At 40.6% G+C, this 19,051-nt stretch overlaps 1 protein-coding gene across 1 annotated transcript in view; it reads right to left on the bottom strand.

Annotated features, from left to right (window-relative positions):
• Positions 1 to 1,360: 1,360 nt before the first annotated feature.
• The window catches only part of LOC122640178 (protein STICHEL-like 3), a 54,710-nt gene continuing 37,019 nt past the window's right edge, over positions 1,361 to 19,051 (bottom strand). The window contains exons 6-7 of the mRNA XM_043833333.1: positions 3,388 to 3,476; positions 1,361 to 1,677 (exon numbers count right to left, since the gene is read on the bottom strand). Of these exons, the coding sequence (XP_043689268.1) occupies positions 1,632 to 1,677; positions 3,388 to 3,476 (135 nt within the window). The 3' untranslated portion in view covers positions 1,361 to 1,631. The remainder of the gene's footprint in view (positions 1,678 to 3,387; positions 3,477 to 19,051) is intronic.

Raw genomic sequence — 19,051 nt, 5'->3', positions numbered from 1 at the left:
TATGGTGGTCGTACTGTGTGTTCTTAGGAATGTTGATTTCAAGGCGCAAGTGTGAGTATACATACATTGTGTAGATTGAATTGGATCACTCAAGAATTTCACATATGGTGACACTGTCAGTTTAAAGTGAAATATGAAATTCTCTTAAGTAGTTCACGATTAGCCCCTGGACCTGAGGGATCCTTATCGATGCAGTCATGCACTCTGTGTTTTGGTGTACCAAAGGTTGATGTCTCTATGACTATATATCGGTGCTTTAGATTCATGGTGTTTGGTTGTAGTTGAAAGAGATGCCCAACAAGCAATCCACTGCCCATTCTTTTGGGAGTATATCGAAGAGAGATAGTCTATGACTGATTGGATGCAAACCCGAAACCAGTGGCATTTTCTTGTGGTTTGAAAATATTTTAGTTATGTATGTACAACTGTTATCTATTTTCTCGAGCCTTTTGAAAATGTTTTTCTCTGTCCAATCAAGGTTATGGAATCGCTGACATAGTATTTAGGTTCTTTGGGGAATTGATAGTATTTTACACATGCCCTATATGTACAACGCTTGGATCATGAATTCTTTTTGTGATGGATCCTCATATGAGATTGATGATGGAGGATATTGTTGGAAAAGAAATTCAACTATAAATCAAATTATGGTTCGCACTAGGAAAACCCATGGGTAATTTGGTAATCATCCCATCATTTAGTATTAAGGTTATGCATTATATAAAGATATGGTGTGAAAACCTTGTCATACACTCTCATAATTTAGTTGAGGTTTTCCATCTTCTCCAGTTTTCTCCTCTACTAATTTGTGATTAGGGTTTTGGCAAAAACCCAATTGATTGTGGAGGAACTTACATTCAAGGGAACACAAAGTTATATGTGTGTGTGGGACTCATTGTGAAAGGGCTAAGATCGCGTGCAGGCTTTGCGCTTGTGAAGCGTAACATAACGATCAAAACCCTAAATTTTGGTTTAAGTTTTGAATGGTTTATCCCATCGATTGCAACGATTCCAATTCGCTTCCGCCGAATCGTACCCGCGATTCTAACATTAAGTGCAAGATCTAAACAAGGCATCCAAATGGAAATAATAATTTACAGGTTATGTGAGTTATTTTTAAGTCTTAAAACGCAATAAGTGCTAGTAATGTAATCACTTCCAAGAGGCACATATCTTTACCCCTGAAATTGGGTATTGACTAGACCTTCCATTGCAAAGAGAACACGATTCACATCTCTAAAAGCTCATAAACCATTTACGGGCGAGTATATATATAGTTCACACATGCACGAATCAAAAGCTTTAGTTTAGTTATCCTATTGTTAGTCGAGACCTTTCCTTTAATTCTTTTCTTTTGGATTGGTAAGATGATGTAACAATTTTATTAAGAAGGAATACAAATAAAATCACTACTGCCGATGCAGGCATAGGTGCATAGCAAAGCCTATAGTACAATCATCTTTGTAATAGAGTTACATAATCAATGATGTGGTAACAATGGAAACAGCCCAACATAAAACTCTGGCTTAAAGAATCCTGCCTTGGCCAACTCATCAGCAGTGATTGGCTGATCTTGGAAACCATTTTGATGAGTTGTTCATTGAAGATGATAATAGATCAGCCTTCCCTAATTAAATGAGAACCTCCAGGGGCCTCTGCTGCCCATAAAAAACAACCCTATCACAACAGCAGAGACTCCCTTAATCAATAATCCCTGCTATTCTCTTACTATCATAACAACATCATAGTGAAGTCTTGACTATCTAACAACTCATAATGATAGGAGAGAGCATCTAATAGTAAATATAACTGTTACTAAGTTTTCCATCTCTTCTAAATAAACAAGGAATCCCCTTTGATGGTATATATATTCAGTGAAAAAATCGAAGTCAATATATATTAAAAGAAAAAAGGGCGTACTCAGGGCATGAGGCTCCCGCCACTGCGGGGTCTGGCGAGGGTCATAATGTACGCAGCCTTACCCCTGCTTTCACAGAGAGACTGTTTCCAGACTCGAACTCATGACCACTTGGTCACAATGGAGCAACCTTACCATTGCACCAAGGCCTGCCCTCGATCTGATTTGTGATTCCGCCACATTTTTATGATTTTTATTCTAAGAGTAAGCATTAAGAAATTCTTCTCCAAAATTTTTTTGTGCTCACTAAAATAAACTGAAACAAATATCATTAATGTTTCACCTATCACAGCACGCAATTAGACAATCTGTAAGTCCAGAATAAATAGCCACAAGGGAAATTCCAATTGATCTTAAGGTGATAGATCAAGGGCCAATAGAATGAGTGGAAAATTCTTCATATTGGTTTCCCTGATCAAATATTTCTAAATTCAGTTGTAGTTTTTGCATTATAAAATTACTTAACCACTGCATTTTTCTTTCACAGAGATCAAATGCACACCACTTTATTTCTTTCTCTTTTTTCTGTTTTCTTCCTTCCCTCTGACTGATAAGCCTTCCAACTGTTAAGTCTTTGAAAGGTTTTATTTCAAAATTTGGCTGAAGAAACAATTATCATCATTCACAAGAAGGAGTCCTACTACACGTTAGTTAAAATGCCTTGCAGTAACCAAAGTGCCACAAAAGTGAAAATACCAACAAAGAGACCAGTTTGAATCACTTGCAGAAATTTATTAATGAAAATGGAGAACCTTGCGAAGCAACCAATAAAATAATGTCAGTTTTCTCTGAGAGGTAGATAATAAAAACATAGATACCATACTGATAATCACTTTATGCGGAATGTACTTGTGTGCCATAATATTCCCAGAAAATTAAAGGAATGAGAAAAATGTTATGCTTATGTTTATGCAAGTCTTGAGGAGTTTAGAATGCATTCAATGTATTTTTTTTCCTGTTTGATAAACAACCAGAATGAAATTTGCATGACAAACATTATAGTGATTCCAGACGGATGGAAATTTTCGATATTAGCTTTTATCACATAATAGCCTGTCAAAAGTTCTTAAACATATATATAGTTGAAGTAAGGGTTTTGTCCCCCAGCCACCCCCTCCCCCTCTCTTTCCTCCTTTTTCCTTCCCAGGAGAAGATCCAAGAGTTAGGGTTATTTTGTAATCCTGCCTTTTTGTTAGTGTATAGATATAATAATTCAAAGCAAGTCCAATGAAAAATCGAAGTACAAAAAGAATATACATAGCCATAATCAGAACTTATTTGCAAAGGCTACATCATGATTTCATCTTTCCTGCTACGTTTTCCAATCGTTATAAAAATTAACTTTATTAAAAATGACCGGACTGCTACAATTGACTCTCTAAGAGGAAGGAACATGAAAAAAATACAATACAATGCATGAAAGCCTTTACAGCTATCACAGAATTCTCCTGTAAATTTGAAAAAGTTACCTTGGAGATCTACTAGAGAGACATCTTCCACAAGAAACAAGCTTCAACAGAGAACGTGATTTCCTTGTCTTCAGTTTCAAACGTGAAAGCTGCAGAGAAACAATGCAGATCTGATCATAGTAGGAGACAACTATAACTTATTATGCTGCTTCTCAGAAACGCAATGCTAGGATTCATAGCACCCCAAAGAATAGAGCAAAACATTGCAGGGAAAGAACATAACAAATAGACAAGAATTATGTGGTTCATCAACAGAGGTATATCTGAAGGAGATGACAATTATCGAAAGCTTTCCATCATTCGAAGATTAAAAGCGCAAAAAGTGACTCAAGAAAGCTGCAGCCAAGGACTCATAGACGGCATGTACTGGAAATGATAGAAGGCTTGTCTCAAGGCAAGGCTCAAGGACAAGGGCATGAGGACTAATTGCAAAGACTTACGGAGTCATGAGCTCTCAAAGTTCAAAGCATTTTTCTAACAACTTACAAAGATTTTTTTGTTTCCCATTTTAATTGTTTTAACGGGCAAAGTATATCTTGTCGGCCCTATTAGATAAGATTATCTGGTCAGCCCAAAAATTTGGCACTTGCCATGTTGGATGGGGCCCAAATTTGTGGACCAATAGACCCCTAGATCCCCTTCTCACATGTCTAAGTATCAGCCGAAACATAATTTACGTATTGGGGAAATAGAACTTTAAGAATCCAGGACTATGGGAGAGTGCACAATAGTGGTTGGAGTACCTTTGACATGCATGCCGATACATGGGGGAGTATGTTGTTGAATTTGAGTCTGAACTATGACAAGTGGGCCTTACCAAATCATCCACTCTGTCCAACAGTCGGACTTGCCACATTGTTTTAGGTAATTGGAACACCTTACATTATTCTTTGACATTGGAAAACACTAATCCATAACAAAGCCCCAATTCTAGACAAGCAGGCATGCTTCCACCCTAGTAAACTCCGACTAGACAAGTTGAGTACCACCAAAAAAAAGAAAAAAAATCTCTGAATATGGAGTCACACAAAAGGTAGGACAACTATGGATTTCAAATGGCAAAATGTTGGTTTTCTCCTCCTCAGCTCTTAGGGCATGATATGATCAAGAATTAAAACATTTACATGAAAGATATCTAGTAGGGACAGAACTCAATGTTAAAAGTGTTATATATTTTTTTTCTTGTTGAGTAACAAGATTGTATTGTTTCAGAAGCAGCCCAAATTACATGAATAAAAGAACAAATCCCTCACTCTATCTGCAATACTAGTTCCCCCTTTTCCTGGTGCTGTGCAATGATTATTTCTTAAACAGACTTAAACATTGCTTGTTAAACATACAAGAGAAATCCTCTTCTAGGTAGATTTCTTAGATTTTAAGTATAAATGTTAATATAATCATGATGATAATGAAGATAAAAGAAAATATTTACTTTTCATTGTCATTATATTTTATTAAAGCAATGAACACAATAGCACCAATGATTTTTTTAATAATGTTGTCATTATATATTATTAAAGCAATGAAAACAACAACACCAATGATTTTTTTAATAATACCCACACCGGTTCCTACACAGCCCTGTTAAGAACCTTCTCTACATACAAATTTAAATTCCAGAACCTGTCATGTGGCAGATCAGATGGAACCCAAATTTTGTGACAGATAGATCCTGAAAGTCCAGAGCCATGGGAGAGTGCACTGTTGTTGTCAGAGTACCGTAGGCGTGCATGGACATACATAGGATGCATGCCAATATATGGGAGGGATTTGATTGAATTAGGCTCTGAAATTTGACACATGGCTAATCAATACCATGACCACTCTATCCAACAGTCAGAACTCAGTATAACCTCATCATCTGTCCATGTAATGCCCCACATTTCTGCTTCTACATTTTAATACTGAATTGGGTTATTTGTGAATATTATAATGCTTGATGTTTTGTTTTATTACAATTTTTATATATTATTTAAACGAATTATGGAAAATTAATGCTACTATAATGTATGGTATTTTACTATATTATTTTTAATATAAGTTATAAGAATTATAAGAGTTTTGCATTATATAATACACTATGGTATATGTAAATGTATATGTGTAATTGATGTAATATATGGTTTGTAGTTATTTATTCACTAAGTAAATAGTGAAGCATGAGGTGGCAAGGTAAGTAGTAAACAAGTTTAATTAGTATTAGCTATGATTAATTAGGCTAAGTGTTGTTGTTTAGAGTTAGTAGACTTTATAACATGACAGCATTAGATTGGAATACATGCTTCATGCGGTGAAGCCACCATATGCATCCCTTGGCTTGAGGTAGCATTGGAAGGAGGAGGTGGCTATGGAACTTCAGCCACCTAAGAGTTGAGGTGTCTTGGCTGGGAGCTGAGTTATAAGCATGGTTTGACCATGATAAATCATGGTTAGTTAGCTTAATTAGTACAAAGCAATTTGATTAGTGATTCGAGTAATGAGTTGATGTAGTTAATTAATGGTGTGTTAGTGATTTTGTTAAGCTATTAGCATATGACATATATTATGTTAACGGAAATACTAAGGAAAATTCAGCAACAGCAGAACCAATTCTGGTCTTGGAGGAAAAAAAAAAAAAAAAAAAAAAAAAAAAAAAAAAACAAGGAGGAGAAGAAGAGAAGAGAGAAGTGAAGATTTTTTTTTTTATTTAACCCGAACCTTATCTGGGACCCGGGCCAGCCCCTGAGCTTTTATTAAAAATCAAAATGAATAAAGAATACAAGGGGGGGACATGCCACCTTACCCCAACCCGAAAAGCCAATCTCTTAGCTCCTCTCAATCCAACTAAACTCATACACAGGAAAGTATACACATTTGCACTACTTTCTAAGGGTCGACAGACCTACCCTGTCGTCCTTAAGAATCCCTTTCAGAGACCCCAACGGCAAGTTAGCAGGCTGGAAAATGGATGAAGATCCAAAGTCACATGCCAAATTAGCTAACCAATCAGTAGCCCTATTACTCTCCTGGAACGCGAAAGACACCAAAGCCCTTGACGAGGCAATAAGAACCAGAACCTCCTGAAACCAATACCACCCCTTCCACAGGTTACACCTTCTTTTGTTAACCATCCTGACAATGGAGGCAAAGTCAGAGTTAATCACCACGTCAGCTAAGCCCAGCTCCTGGCACAAGGACAACCCATCCCTAAGAGCTCTCAGTTCAGCAATGGAGTTAGTGCAGGGCCCATAGCAGTTAGAAAATGCTGCCAACACCACTCCATTCGGGTCTCTGATGATCCCTCCTCCCCCCCCCCCAAGCCCAGGGTTACCTCGACAAGCCCCGTCCACATTAAGTTTAACAGAGGTAAAGGGGGGACACCAGTGGACACGGAGGGGACGTTTTAGCTTGGGTATCGGAGCCAAGAAACCAAAACACTGCAGAATCAAACAATCTCTGGCAGATCCCCGTTTACCAATCTTAGAAGGTAACGGAAGGTCCTTCACCCAGGTTTTAATGCCCTGGATGATGAAGCTAGCAGAACACCTTTTTTCCCTGTGTCTTCTCTTGTTTCTTTCCTTCCAAAGCTCCCAAACAATCAGAGCTGGAAGAAATCCTGTGATAAAAGCACTGTGACAGTGGCTGCCTGCCAAACCCTGCCACAGAGAGATACGATTCTTGACATCCAGATAGAGAGGAGCTTCAATGTCAAAAATACTGGAGAAGTAACCCCAGACTTTGGAAGCCGTCTGGCCTTAAACTAGACAGTGATCCATCGTTTCGCTTCTGGGGCTGCCACAACAAACACATTTAGACGCCAAGGGGATGCCCACCGCCATTAAAGAGTCATCAGTTGGGATCTTTCCATTCATGAGCTGCCATGAAAAAAAACCAACTTTCATTGGGAGAGTAGAGTTCCAGAGCCACTTGGCGTAGGGAACAATAGGTGATACACTCCTCACCTCGTTCCAGGCAGCTTTAGTAGTGAAGCAACCATCACTTGCAGGGGTCCAAACCAACACATCTTCCCTATCACTAAAGGCAAAGTTACTTGAAGTAATGCTGTTTCCGATCGTAGCAGAATCAATGAAAGAGCCATCCTCTTCAACCGCATCCTTAAGGCGAAACTCCAAGTTAATCAAGAGGCTATTGTCCACCGCATCCAATAAAGGGCCAGCCCCAGACCAGTTGTCCAGCCAGAAAAGAATATTACCAATGCCAGGCAACCAACGAGAGTTGTCCAGCAATAGGCTCTTAAACACCAAGGCATTCCGCCAAGACTTAGAGCCAACACCAGGCGAACCAGCTAAAACCACGTGAAGATTCTTGAAGAACTTAGCTCTAAAGAAGCTACTCCAAAGAGATTGTTCAGATAGAACCCTCCAAATCCCCTTAAGCATGAGTGCAAGGCCAACATCCTCCAGAAGCCTAACCCCCAGACCTCCTTCTTCCAGCAGCCTACAGACCTTTCGCCAACAAACCCAGTGCTTACGGTTGCCCCACTCAGAGCTTCCCCGAAGGAAATCAGCAAAAATACTATAAATTCTCCGAGTAACTTGCTTGGGCGGATCCAAGGAGGCAAGAACATGGATCGGGATGGATGAGAGGACATGTTTTAATAGAGTGGCCCGTCCCCCCACAAATAAGAGTCTTCCCTTCCAACCCGCAACCTTGTTTCTTATTTTCTCAATCAGATCATCAAAGAAACAGATTTTCAGTCTTCCAGAGTAAAGCAAAGCTCCCAAATAAGTGATTGGAAGGGCCTTCCTTGGGAACCCTGTGATTTCCCCAACCATCCTGGCTCTAGCAGGCGACACCTTTTCACCTAGCACAAAGCAACTCTTCTGTCTATTGACAAGCTGTCCAGAAAAGCCTTCATACCTGCGAAGAAAACCCATGATTTGCTTGAGCAAGCTTTTGAAGCCCCTTGAGAAAATAATAGTATCATCTGCAAAGAGACAGTAAGAGATCCTGGGACATCCTCTCGATAGCTTGAAATAAGAAGCATGCCCAGCAACAAACAACTCCTTAATACCCCTGTTAAGGACCTCCTCTGCCCGTATAAACGAAGCAGGCAATAAGGGATCCCCCTGCCTCACTCCCCTAGATGACTTGAAGAAGCCTGACTGGCTGCCCCCCAGAACAATAGAAAACCAGCAGTTCTCAACCGTCTTCCTAATCAGGCTAATCCAGGAGTTACTGAAGCCAAATTGAGAGAGGGCCATCCATAGGAACTTCCATTCCAATTGGTCATAGGCCTTAGCCATATCCAACTTAAGGATAACATTGCCACCCCTAGTCTTCCTGTTCAGGTCTTGAGTCACCTCTTGAACAATAGAAATATTATCATCGATGCACCGGCCCTGGACAAAAGCACCTTGTTCCTCTGCCACTAGGTGAGGAAGAACCCCTGCCAACCTTGTCGTTATGATCTTAGCAATGATCTTATACGAGAAATTACAAAGACTGATAGGCCTCAAGTCAGCCATAACCTCAGGGTTGTCCTTTTTAGGGATTAGCACTAAGTTGGCAGAGGTGAAGCTCCTCAGAAGGACACCACCTTCGAAGAAATCCTCAACCACTGCCAGAACATCATCGTAAACCACATCCTAGCAGGAAGTAAAAAAATATCCGAAGAAGCCATCTGGGCCCGGCGCACTGTCACAAGACAAAGAGAAGACAGCCCCTTTTACCTCCTCCATAGACGGTGTCAAGAGAAGAAAAGCATTATCCTCTTCCATTACCAACCATGGGAGCACGGAAAGGAGCTCCTCATCCACCAAGCAACCCTGAGAAGTAAAGATGCCTGAGAAATGGCGCACAGCCTCAGCTCGCACCCCATCCAGTTCATCAATCCAATCACCATTTTCCCCTATAATCTTCTGAACACCAGCCTGGCTTCTCCTGATCTTGACCATGGAATGAAAAAATTTAGTATTTCGATCCCCTTCTTTCAGCCAAGTGACCCCAGACTTTTGCTTCCAGAAGATTTCCTCTTGCAGTAACACCTCCTGTAGGGCTTTCTTAGACTCCTCAAGATTGTCTTTGGAGATGTCATCAGCCCGCTGGTCAAACTCCACTTCCGCTCTGCTAACCGTATCCTCTGCGTCCCTGACCTTCTGATGAATGTTGCCAAAGACTGTTTTATTCCAATTGCGAAGAGCACTGCGAAGCCCCTTAAGCTTCATGAACAAAACAAAGAGAGGCGTGCCAGCCACCTGCTTGTCCCAATGACCCTTCACAAAGTCTAGAAAATCAGGTTGTCGTAGCCACATTTGCTGGAATTTGAAAGCTGAAAAGGTGTGATGGGTAGCAACCAAAAAGGTGAAACCAATAGGCGCATGATCTGAGCATGTTCTGTTAAAATGGTTGACCAAGTACCTAGGAAAGGCACCCACCCAAGCAGTATTTACCAAGAACCGATCCAGCCTGGTCATCACTCTGCCCACACCTGACTGGTTGTTCGACTAAGTAAAAATGTTGGCAGCATATCCTGTATCAATAAGGCCAGCCCTGCTCAAAAAGCTCCCAAACTCCTCCAAGGACAGAGAACAGACTGGTCTACCACCCGTTTTTTCCAACGGGGAAACCACAGCGTTGAAATCTCCCCCCACCGACCAAGGCAAAGTGACAGAATGAGAGAACGCCTCGAGTCTCTCCCACATTTCTCTCCTCTCCACCACCGTGCAAAGGCCATGGACAAAGGTCATGAGGAAAGGCCCAGCAGCAGCACCCTGGCATTCTAGACTAACGAACTGACAGTGCCCCTCCACAACTCGAACTTGCCACGACACCTTCCAAAAAATCCATAACCTGTCCGAAATATGCATCATGTCCATGCCAATCCTGCGCATGATCAACCGCGCCTAGAAACCTACGCTTTAGGTTCAGCCACCGCAACAATATCTACTTTATGTAAGCTTACAAGTGTTCTCAGTCGCCTGCTGGTAGGCTTGTTCTCAATCCCCCTGGCATTCCAAAAGATACAGCTCATTAATTAAGGTTCAAGGAGCCAACCATCGATCGCATAGATCTTGTGACACCCCGCTGGGACCCCTCCATAGCCTGTTGACTATGCTTCGCCTTTAATATTTTCTTCCTCCTGTACACCTGGCTTGCGCTGAGGAAAGCAGTCCGAGGGGGCAACCTTTTCCTAAACCATCAACCAATTGTTGCTGCTGCCCTGTGCTCAGTTTCCAACCTCTCAAAGGTTCTACGGATCCTTCCACCGAGAGTGGCATTGAATGCTGTTGAACCTGTGAGTTGATTTGGATAGAGATTGTGATGATTTGTGGTTGTTCGGATTGTGGAATCATTGAAGAGTGAAGTGAAGTTTCTGGAGTTTTCTTTAATTGGAACAAAGAAGAGATCAAAACAGAGTTTAGAGTTGATTCAAGATTTGGAGTTTGTATTCACAAAGGGTGAGTCATTTCAATTGGTTTTATTCGAGTTTACATGAGGATTTGTTAAAAATCTGTAAGAGCAAGTCTTGGGGGTGATTTAATATGGATTTGAGAGGTTAGAAACCCACTTGAATGCTTGAAGGAGCAGGGTTCAAAACTCCATTAAAAACACCCATTCTAGCTGAGTTACTCTTGTCTGGCAGACTGACCTTAGCCCAGACGGTGTATTTCCCTCAATTCAACTCCAAATGGGTTGATTCTTATTGGGTTAGACAATAGACTCATAATTCTACACAGTAGAAATAGCAATCTTCTAATTTGGCTCAGAAAGTGGTCAAAATAGCAGTTCAAAATGGATGAGTGTCATGAACCCGAGAGCACAATTTGGTACTAATTCTGACCCGTCCATTAAAACTGACATAACTCGGTCATTTGGACTCCGGACTCCAAATGACCTGATTCTTTTTTCTATGGTTAAAAGACTCAAAAATGTACATTTTTCATTAAGACACCTTCAACCTAAGTCGTCTGGAAAATATTCGAAAATGTCCTTGAACGGGAAGGTTCTGCAGGTCAACCAAGAAATGACTAGCAGATTTCAGTAGGTTCTGGGACTCATCGACCGGAAATATGGAGATCGGATAGGTAGCATCGACCGGTGGACCCCTAAGTCTGTTTTGAGGTCCTTTGAAGTTTGGGACCAATTTGGCTTGGTTCATATATATATATATTTTATAGCATTGAATAAGTTTTGAATGATGTGTAGGAGTACTTAAATACACTAGGTGACTCATTGAACATAGTGAAGTACAAATCAAGAAAGAGAAAGCAAATGTGAGGAAATCATATATGTAATGTTTAATTTATATTTGTACTGTAGAATGAATATATGTTCAAGTACGTGAAAAATCATATACTGTAATGTAATATGATTTTATGATTGAATTGCTTACATGTTTATGTATGTAAGGGAATCATTAGATTCTATTATATATGTTTCAGTATTGTTAATTTGATTTACATACATGATTGTTGTGAGAACATGGTTATGTGCTTTGAAACGTATAAAAGAAGATGTTATTAAGAGATATGACTTTGACATGGATGAAATGATGCTAAGTACATGATAAGATGCTATAATAATGCAAGTTGTATGAACTTATGTACAATAAATGTGAATCTTGCAAGTATGAATTATATGTACGAGTTATGTGAAAGAGAATACGAGATATGTGTACGAGTGTACAAGACATGTGAAAAAGTATGTGTTATACCCATGCCCAAAATACACCCTAATTTTATGGGCTAATTTGAAATTTCTTTGTTAGGTGTTGCGGCACTGACAACTGTCGGCACTGGTGGCCTTGGGCTGTAGCAGTCAAGGTTAGCTTTATTGATCTAAAGGATGAGAAATACACTTTGACGAGCAATGAGACCACCCAAAGGTAAGCTTCTAACTTTAAATGTAGCGTACACATATTCCCTTTTAAGTCCTATGGGTGTTAGCCAAGGCCTGGAGATGTTAGGCTTTGCAGCAAGCCCTTTTCAGCAAGGGCGGTTGATAGGGCGGTTGCACTTGCTGAAGCAACCAGCTCTGCAACCACCTATGTTGTAAGGCTGATGTTGAGGTGGAACTTGTGGGGCCATGTGCCCCGAGGCTTGGACAGTATATCTGTGTCCCGAGCGATGTGGACCTCATCCATAACCTTTCATACCCCGTAGATGCCGGTTAGTGGGCCCGCTTTGCTCATTTCAGCCATTTAATGGATTTTGGAGCCTTAGAGCTGTCAGTCAAATGGGCCCTAAGGGCCATTTTAATTATAAATGGGGCATGAGCTCTTTAGCTCATTTCTCATACTCCTCAAGCCAAAACGTGGGAAGGAGGAAAGAAGAGAAAGAAGACGGAAGAGGAAAGAACTCAAAAGGGGCTCACCTAGCCCTGGTTCTTGCTCCCTCCATTGGTGGTGAGTGATCTTCTCATCTCTCCCTCTCCATTTATCTAATTTTAGTTTTAGGGTTTTGGATTTTGAGGTTGGGAAAAGCTTTGGGTTCCACTTGGGACCCAATGCTCTTGCGTTGGGACTTGATTGTAGTCCCTTGGGGTGCCATTGCACGGCCTTGCACCTCCCTTTGAAGTGCCATTCGACCAAACCATGAAAACCTAGGGTTTTACACCCAAAGCCCAAGTTTGAGGTGGATGAAAGAGATTAGACCATAGATTCCCTGATTCTTTGTGCCATTCGGGTTAATAGGACCCTAATGAACCTTAGAGACCTTCCCTACAAGCCCTTGGAGCCATTAATGGCCTTGAGAATCATTTTGGCTGAACTTTGGGAGGAAAACCTGTGATTTGGATGCAGACGGTTGCATGGCCAGTTGCAGCTGCTGTTACAACCGCCCTTGCAACCGCCCATTCCCAGAACTGCTAAGCAATCGACCCCTGCCCTCTGTTTTGACCATAACTTTGTCTATACATATCGTATTGACGCAATTCAAGTTGCGTTGTAAACTAGACTTAAAGGGGCTACATTTGATATAAAGAAACCTTTGATCCAATCAGAGAGGAAGGCCCTCGAAAGTGGAACCCAACCCTATTGATGTGTTTTTACAGCAATGTTAGAACTGATTTTTACCCCGGCGACCTCGCTTACTTCGTGGATGTTTATGTGGAATTTGAAAGGTTTTAATGGGGGGTTACCTACAACCTTAATGCCTTCTAAACATGCTACCCTCTTCCCTCTTCATTTTGGGTTTTGGGAATTCATGTTGGGTTGGGTTTGACCTAGGGTTCCACTTGGAACCCAAGGAGTGGATGTTGATGTTTAAGTGAACCCAATGTGAGATCAAGGTTCACCAATTGGTGCCCCAAAGACCTTCCCCGTGATCCTATTTGGAGACCTAGGGTTTCAACCACCCAAAACACTACTTTTGGTCTTAAGAGGGACTCACCCTTTAATCCCTCTTTCATCTTGGTTTAGTTATGTTGCAATGACCCTATGAGGTCCTAGCACACTCCCTTCAAGCAATTGGAACAATGAAATCCAAGTGGAATGAAGTTTGAAAGTTAAAATCTTGATTTCTCGGGTTTGAACTCGGACGGTCGCACAACCGGTTGCAACCGCCCGTGCAACCTTCAGACCCCTGAAACAAATGCCTTGGGCGGTCGCATGACCGTTGCAAGCCTGATGCAACCGCCCATGCAACCGTATGGATCCTTAAACCCTGAAGCCTGTGTTTTGGACGGTCGCACGACCGGTTACAACTGGTCGCGCCACCGTTAGACTCTGTAGGTGGAACGGTCGCAGAGCCGGTTGTAAGTAAATATGCAACCGCCCCATACCAAAGGGCATTATACCTGAGCGGTCGCAAGGGCAGTTGTAGTTGCTGATGCAACTGCTGTGCAACCGCTCCTGCTCTAAATTGCCCTAGCCTTAGGCAACCTAAGGGGATCCTTTTTGGGACCTCTGCTACCCTTCTTAACATCTACTCTCACGCATCCCTAGGTAACTAAACATCTACGGTAAGGCATGTTGGGCAGCGATCGGATGACGAATTATAGCATCAATTCACAAACTATTAGGTGAGTGGATTTGGGTATGAATTATTTTGGGTGTGTTTTTACACTATATTATGCTGTTTATGTCATTCTCCATGCATAACTTCATACTGCATTATACAACTATGGTTATGATTATGTGAATGTTGGTTGATGTTTATGCGTTGCGAATGTGGCTTACAAATGCCTTCATTATGTTTTATAATTGGTCTGTCATGCGTTGTGTCGTGCTGGTACCCGAGTGATAGATGGTATGAGACGTTGATGCACCCGGAATACCTCTCGATACGTTAGTATCATATAGCATCATGTGGTTAGTGCTATCATGTATTATAATTGGCATGTCATGTGTCGTGTCGTGCTGGTACCCAGGTGCTAAATGGTATGGGACGTTGATGCACCCGGAATACCTCTCGACACGATAGTTTCATATAATATTGCGGTTAGGGTTATGTTCCCCTTACTACGGCCTTTACCAACAGGGATTTAGGTGTTGGGTAACCAAGGCTCCCTGTGGGCCTGAGGAGGTGCATGAGGCCAGGTCATGGATGATCATTGGTTATCGGGGTCTGCCTTTGGGTGGCATGCAGCTTCGACCGGCGCGAGCCCCAAGGTAACAATTGAGGTTGCATCGTGGTGATAAGATAAGTGATCTACGCTGTTTCCCGAGTTGTTGCAGTAGAATTGACCTAGGGACTTAGACTTGTTTGCTAGGTAGCTAATATTAGTTAATTAATTCATGCATCATTAACTATGTGTTATTGCTTGTGTGCCCCCCATCTCCTCACTGGGCTCAGTGGAGCTTACCCCTCTTTGCGCAACTTTTTTAGATGTGTTTGTAGGTGATGTTTTGGTGGCAATCTCTGTGGTTCCCTCTTTTGGTTATGTTTTGTTCGGTGCCGCTGATTCATAGCCTATAATTTCGGGCTATGATGTTGAGTAGCCATTGATGGCTATGCCAATGGGGCATCTGGATCAAGAATCTCATCTTTTGTCTTCTTTTGGATTTTATCATTTACATTGTATAAACTCTAATCTTACTGTTGTTTTAGCTTTTAGATGATCTTTTGAGATAAAATGTAATATATATGGATTTACCTATCACTTAGATGACTGAACTTCCTTTTTTATCGATGGTGAACGCTTCCGCACTCTTAATTTCTACATTTGCTTATAAGGTAAATGTGTTTTCTTTCCGCACTCTGATGTACATGTCAGTTTGTATTGAATTGATTGTGATTTAAGCTACTGCATCGAGATCCTGGTGGTGGTTTAGGATGGTGGGAAGCATCCTAGTCATATCAAAACCCTATGGTGGGGTTGGGGTGTGACAATATGTTACTGTAGAAGAGTTAAGAGAACATGGCCCTATGATTACTGTCCCTTTCCAGTAGAGGGTTATGTACTGGATGAGGTTTCTTATGAGCTAAGGACTCACTAAAACCTTGTACGTGGACGAGCTAAGGACTCGATAAAATCTTATATGTGATATGAGAGTGAGCTAAAAACTTGGTAAAATCCTGTATATACATGAGCTAAGGACTTGATAAAATCCTATATGTGATACGAGAATGAGCTAAGGACTCTTTGAAATCCTGTATGTGGACGAGCTAAGGACACAATAAAATCCTATATGTGATATGAGATTATGAGTATGAACCGTGTCATTCCTCTCCTGGGTTACACTATTGGAGTAAATAGTTGTTTATTGACACGAGACCAATCTAACCTCTTCTATATAGTGCACTTCCAGTATTTCACAATAATGACTAAAAACTTAATTTAACAAAAAATGTTGTATGCATATCTATACACTGTTATTGTTGCACATGAACTCAGTATTGTGGTATATTATGTTTTCCTCACTGAACTGCCAGCTTACCCTTATTGTATATAACTTTTCAGATGAGGAGTTCAGAGGAGAGGTGTGTATAGCTCTAGACTCATTAGGTTGTGAGTGCACATGATGCACAAATCTTAGAGATAGAGAATGAGGACTTTTGTCGTCTGGAAGACAATGTGTTAATATAAGTTTTTTGTTGAAATATAACTTTTTGATAACTATGTTTAATCTACAGTTTTTGCCACCAGCATTTGTGTATACAATGTGTTAATCTTGAATCCAACTCCAGTGTTGTTAAGCCTTCCACTGTGTATGTATGTTATGTATGGGAGTTGTGTTATTATATGAATGTAAATGGTGATCTTTGATCAATGCCCGTGACGGCAGTACCTTATACCCTATCCGGGTTCGGGGTCATTACAGTCCACATGGTAAGGTAATGTAGTCCTAGATTGGTAGGAGACCAACTAGGAGCCAGTAAACCAGGGTCAACTATGAACAGGTGAATCGGCTAGATCAAAATTAGGGTTTTTGGTGAAATTAGGGTTAGGTTATGATGTATGGGTTATGTCAAGTTAAGGTAGGGGAATCTTTCAACGAAGGTCCTGAGATGTTTTGATGGATGGAAGTATGTAAACTTAAATAAGCAGCAAGTTAGGGTAAGGGTAAGGGTTTTTGAAAAGAGGAAAAAATGGATTTCTAAGGTTTGGCTAGACAGAAATTAACCAAACTTGAATGGTTTTCTTAGGAGGGTATGAGGGATAATCGGTCAGTTTTGTAGACTGTTCATACGATTGATTTGGGCTGGGTAGAAATTAGGGTTTTGGATTTTGATTTGAAAAGGTGGGATGTTATGGTTTGGTGGTTTAGAAAATTAGAAGAAGAAAAGTTAAGAGTTGGGATGAATCAAACTCACAGTTGTTGCAGAGTTCCCTTGGCAGTAGCTTGTTTGATTGAAAAACTCGAATAAAAATTGAATCTTTAACTAGAACTTGAAGGAGAGCTTCAAAAGAATTACCCGGGCTTCACACTGCAAGGTGTCAATTGGATCAAACACCAATCCCACCAACGAACCATCTGGGCTTCCCACTGTAAGGTATCAATCGGATAAAACACCGATCCCACCTACCTTGATCAAACATAAGACAAAAATATTCAAGGGAGAAAAAGAGCAGCAAAAGCTTTTCATTAATATCAAAATTCGTGTTCAATACTTGCCCCCCTTACAACCTTAAATAAAATACTCAAAAATAGCGTCATACACTAAAAACAAAAGGTCTGACTCAATCCTTAACCTATTAGGTAACCTAAACTGACTAGGAAAGTGAAATAACAAAAGGAACTAGACTCAAAAAATGGCTGGACTTATAGAGTCCTAATCCAGCCCAACTTAAATAGTCACCACTTAACCAAGTCGCATAATCACTTGAGTGATCACATGACCATTGAGTACATAAAAATAAAACTAATTAAGGAATCCCATATACAATCTAATTACCCATATTTTAGGCCCATAAAAGTGGCTTATTACATAGAAAACCCATGGGATCAAAGGCCCAACATGTATATAAACCAACCCTAGACTTATTCTTAAGCAAACAAGCCCCATTTGATGATGAATCTGCATCAACTCTCCCCAACTTGAAAAAATTCGTCCTCGAATTTTGCAAGGACGAGGGGGAAACAACATGTGAGTAGCAGCGTTGACCATGTTCATCCATGCTTTGATACCAAATTATGCAGCCCTAGATTTGTAGGAGACCAACTAGGGTAAACCAGGATCTGTTATGAACAGCTGAATCGGCTAGGTCAAAAATATGGTTTTTGGTGAAATTAGGGTTAGGGTTTGATGTATGGGTTATGTCAAGTTAAGGTAGGGGAGTATTCCAGTGAAGGTCCTGAGATGTTTTGATGGATGTAAGTATGTAAACTTAAATAAGCAGCAAGTTAGGGTTAGGGTTTCAGGTTTTTGAAAAGAGGAAAAAAAAGATTTCTAGGGTTTGGCTGGACATAAGTTAACAAAACTTGAATGCTTTTCTTAGGAGGGTATGAGGGATAATTGGTCAAATTTGTAAACTGTTTTGATGGTTGGTTTGGGTTGGGCAGAAATTAGGGTTTTGGGTTTTGATTTAAGAAGGTGGGATGTTATGGTTTGGTGGTTTAGAGGATTAGAAGAAGAAAGATTAAAGCTGGGATGAATCAAACTCACTGTTGTTGCAAAATTCACTAGGCAGCAGCTTGTTTGATTGAGAAACATGAATAAAAATAGAATCATTAACTAGAATTTGAAGAAGAGCTTCAAAAGAACCACTCGGGCTTCACACCGCAAGGTGTCAATTGGATCAAACACCAATCCTACCAACGAACCACCCAGGCTTCCCACCGCAAGGTGTCAATCGGATCGAACACCGATTCCACTAGCCTTGATCAAACACAAGACAAAAATCTTCAATGGAGAAGAAGAACAACAAAAGCTTTTCATTAATATCAAAATTCGTGCTCAATACTTGCCTCCCTTACAACCTTATATAAAATACTCAAAAATATACTCCTACACTAAAAAGGAAAAGCCTAACTCAATCCTCAACCTATTAGGCAACCTAAACTGACTAGGAAAGTGAAATAACAAAGGAAATAGACTCAAAACATGGCTGGACTAATAGAGTCCTAATCCAGCCCAACTTAAATAGCCACATGACCACCTAACCAAGTCACATGATCACTTAAGTGATCACATGACCACTAATTACATAAAAATAAAACTAAGTAAGGAATCCCGTATGCAACCTAATTACCCATATTTTAGGCCCATAAAAGTGGCCTATTATATAGAATACCCATGGGATCAAAAGCCCAACATGTTTATAATCCAAACCTAGACTT

This window comes from Telopea speciosissima, chromosome 9 (assembly GCF_018873765.1).
Source record: "Telopea speciosissima isolate NSW1024214 ecotype Mountain lineage chromosome 9, Tspe_v1, whole genome shotgun sequence".
Taxonomy (NCBI): Eukaryota; Viridiplantae; Streptophyta; class Magnoliopsida; order Proteales; family Proteaceae; genus Telopea; species Telopea speciosissima.
The sequence above is the reverse complement of the archived record's forward strand: the minus strand, read 5'-3'. Positions and strand labels throughout refer to the sequence as shown.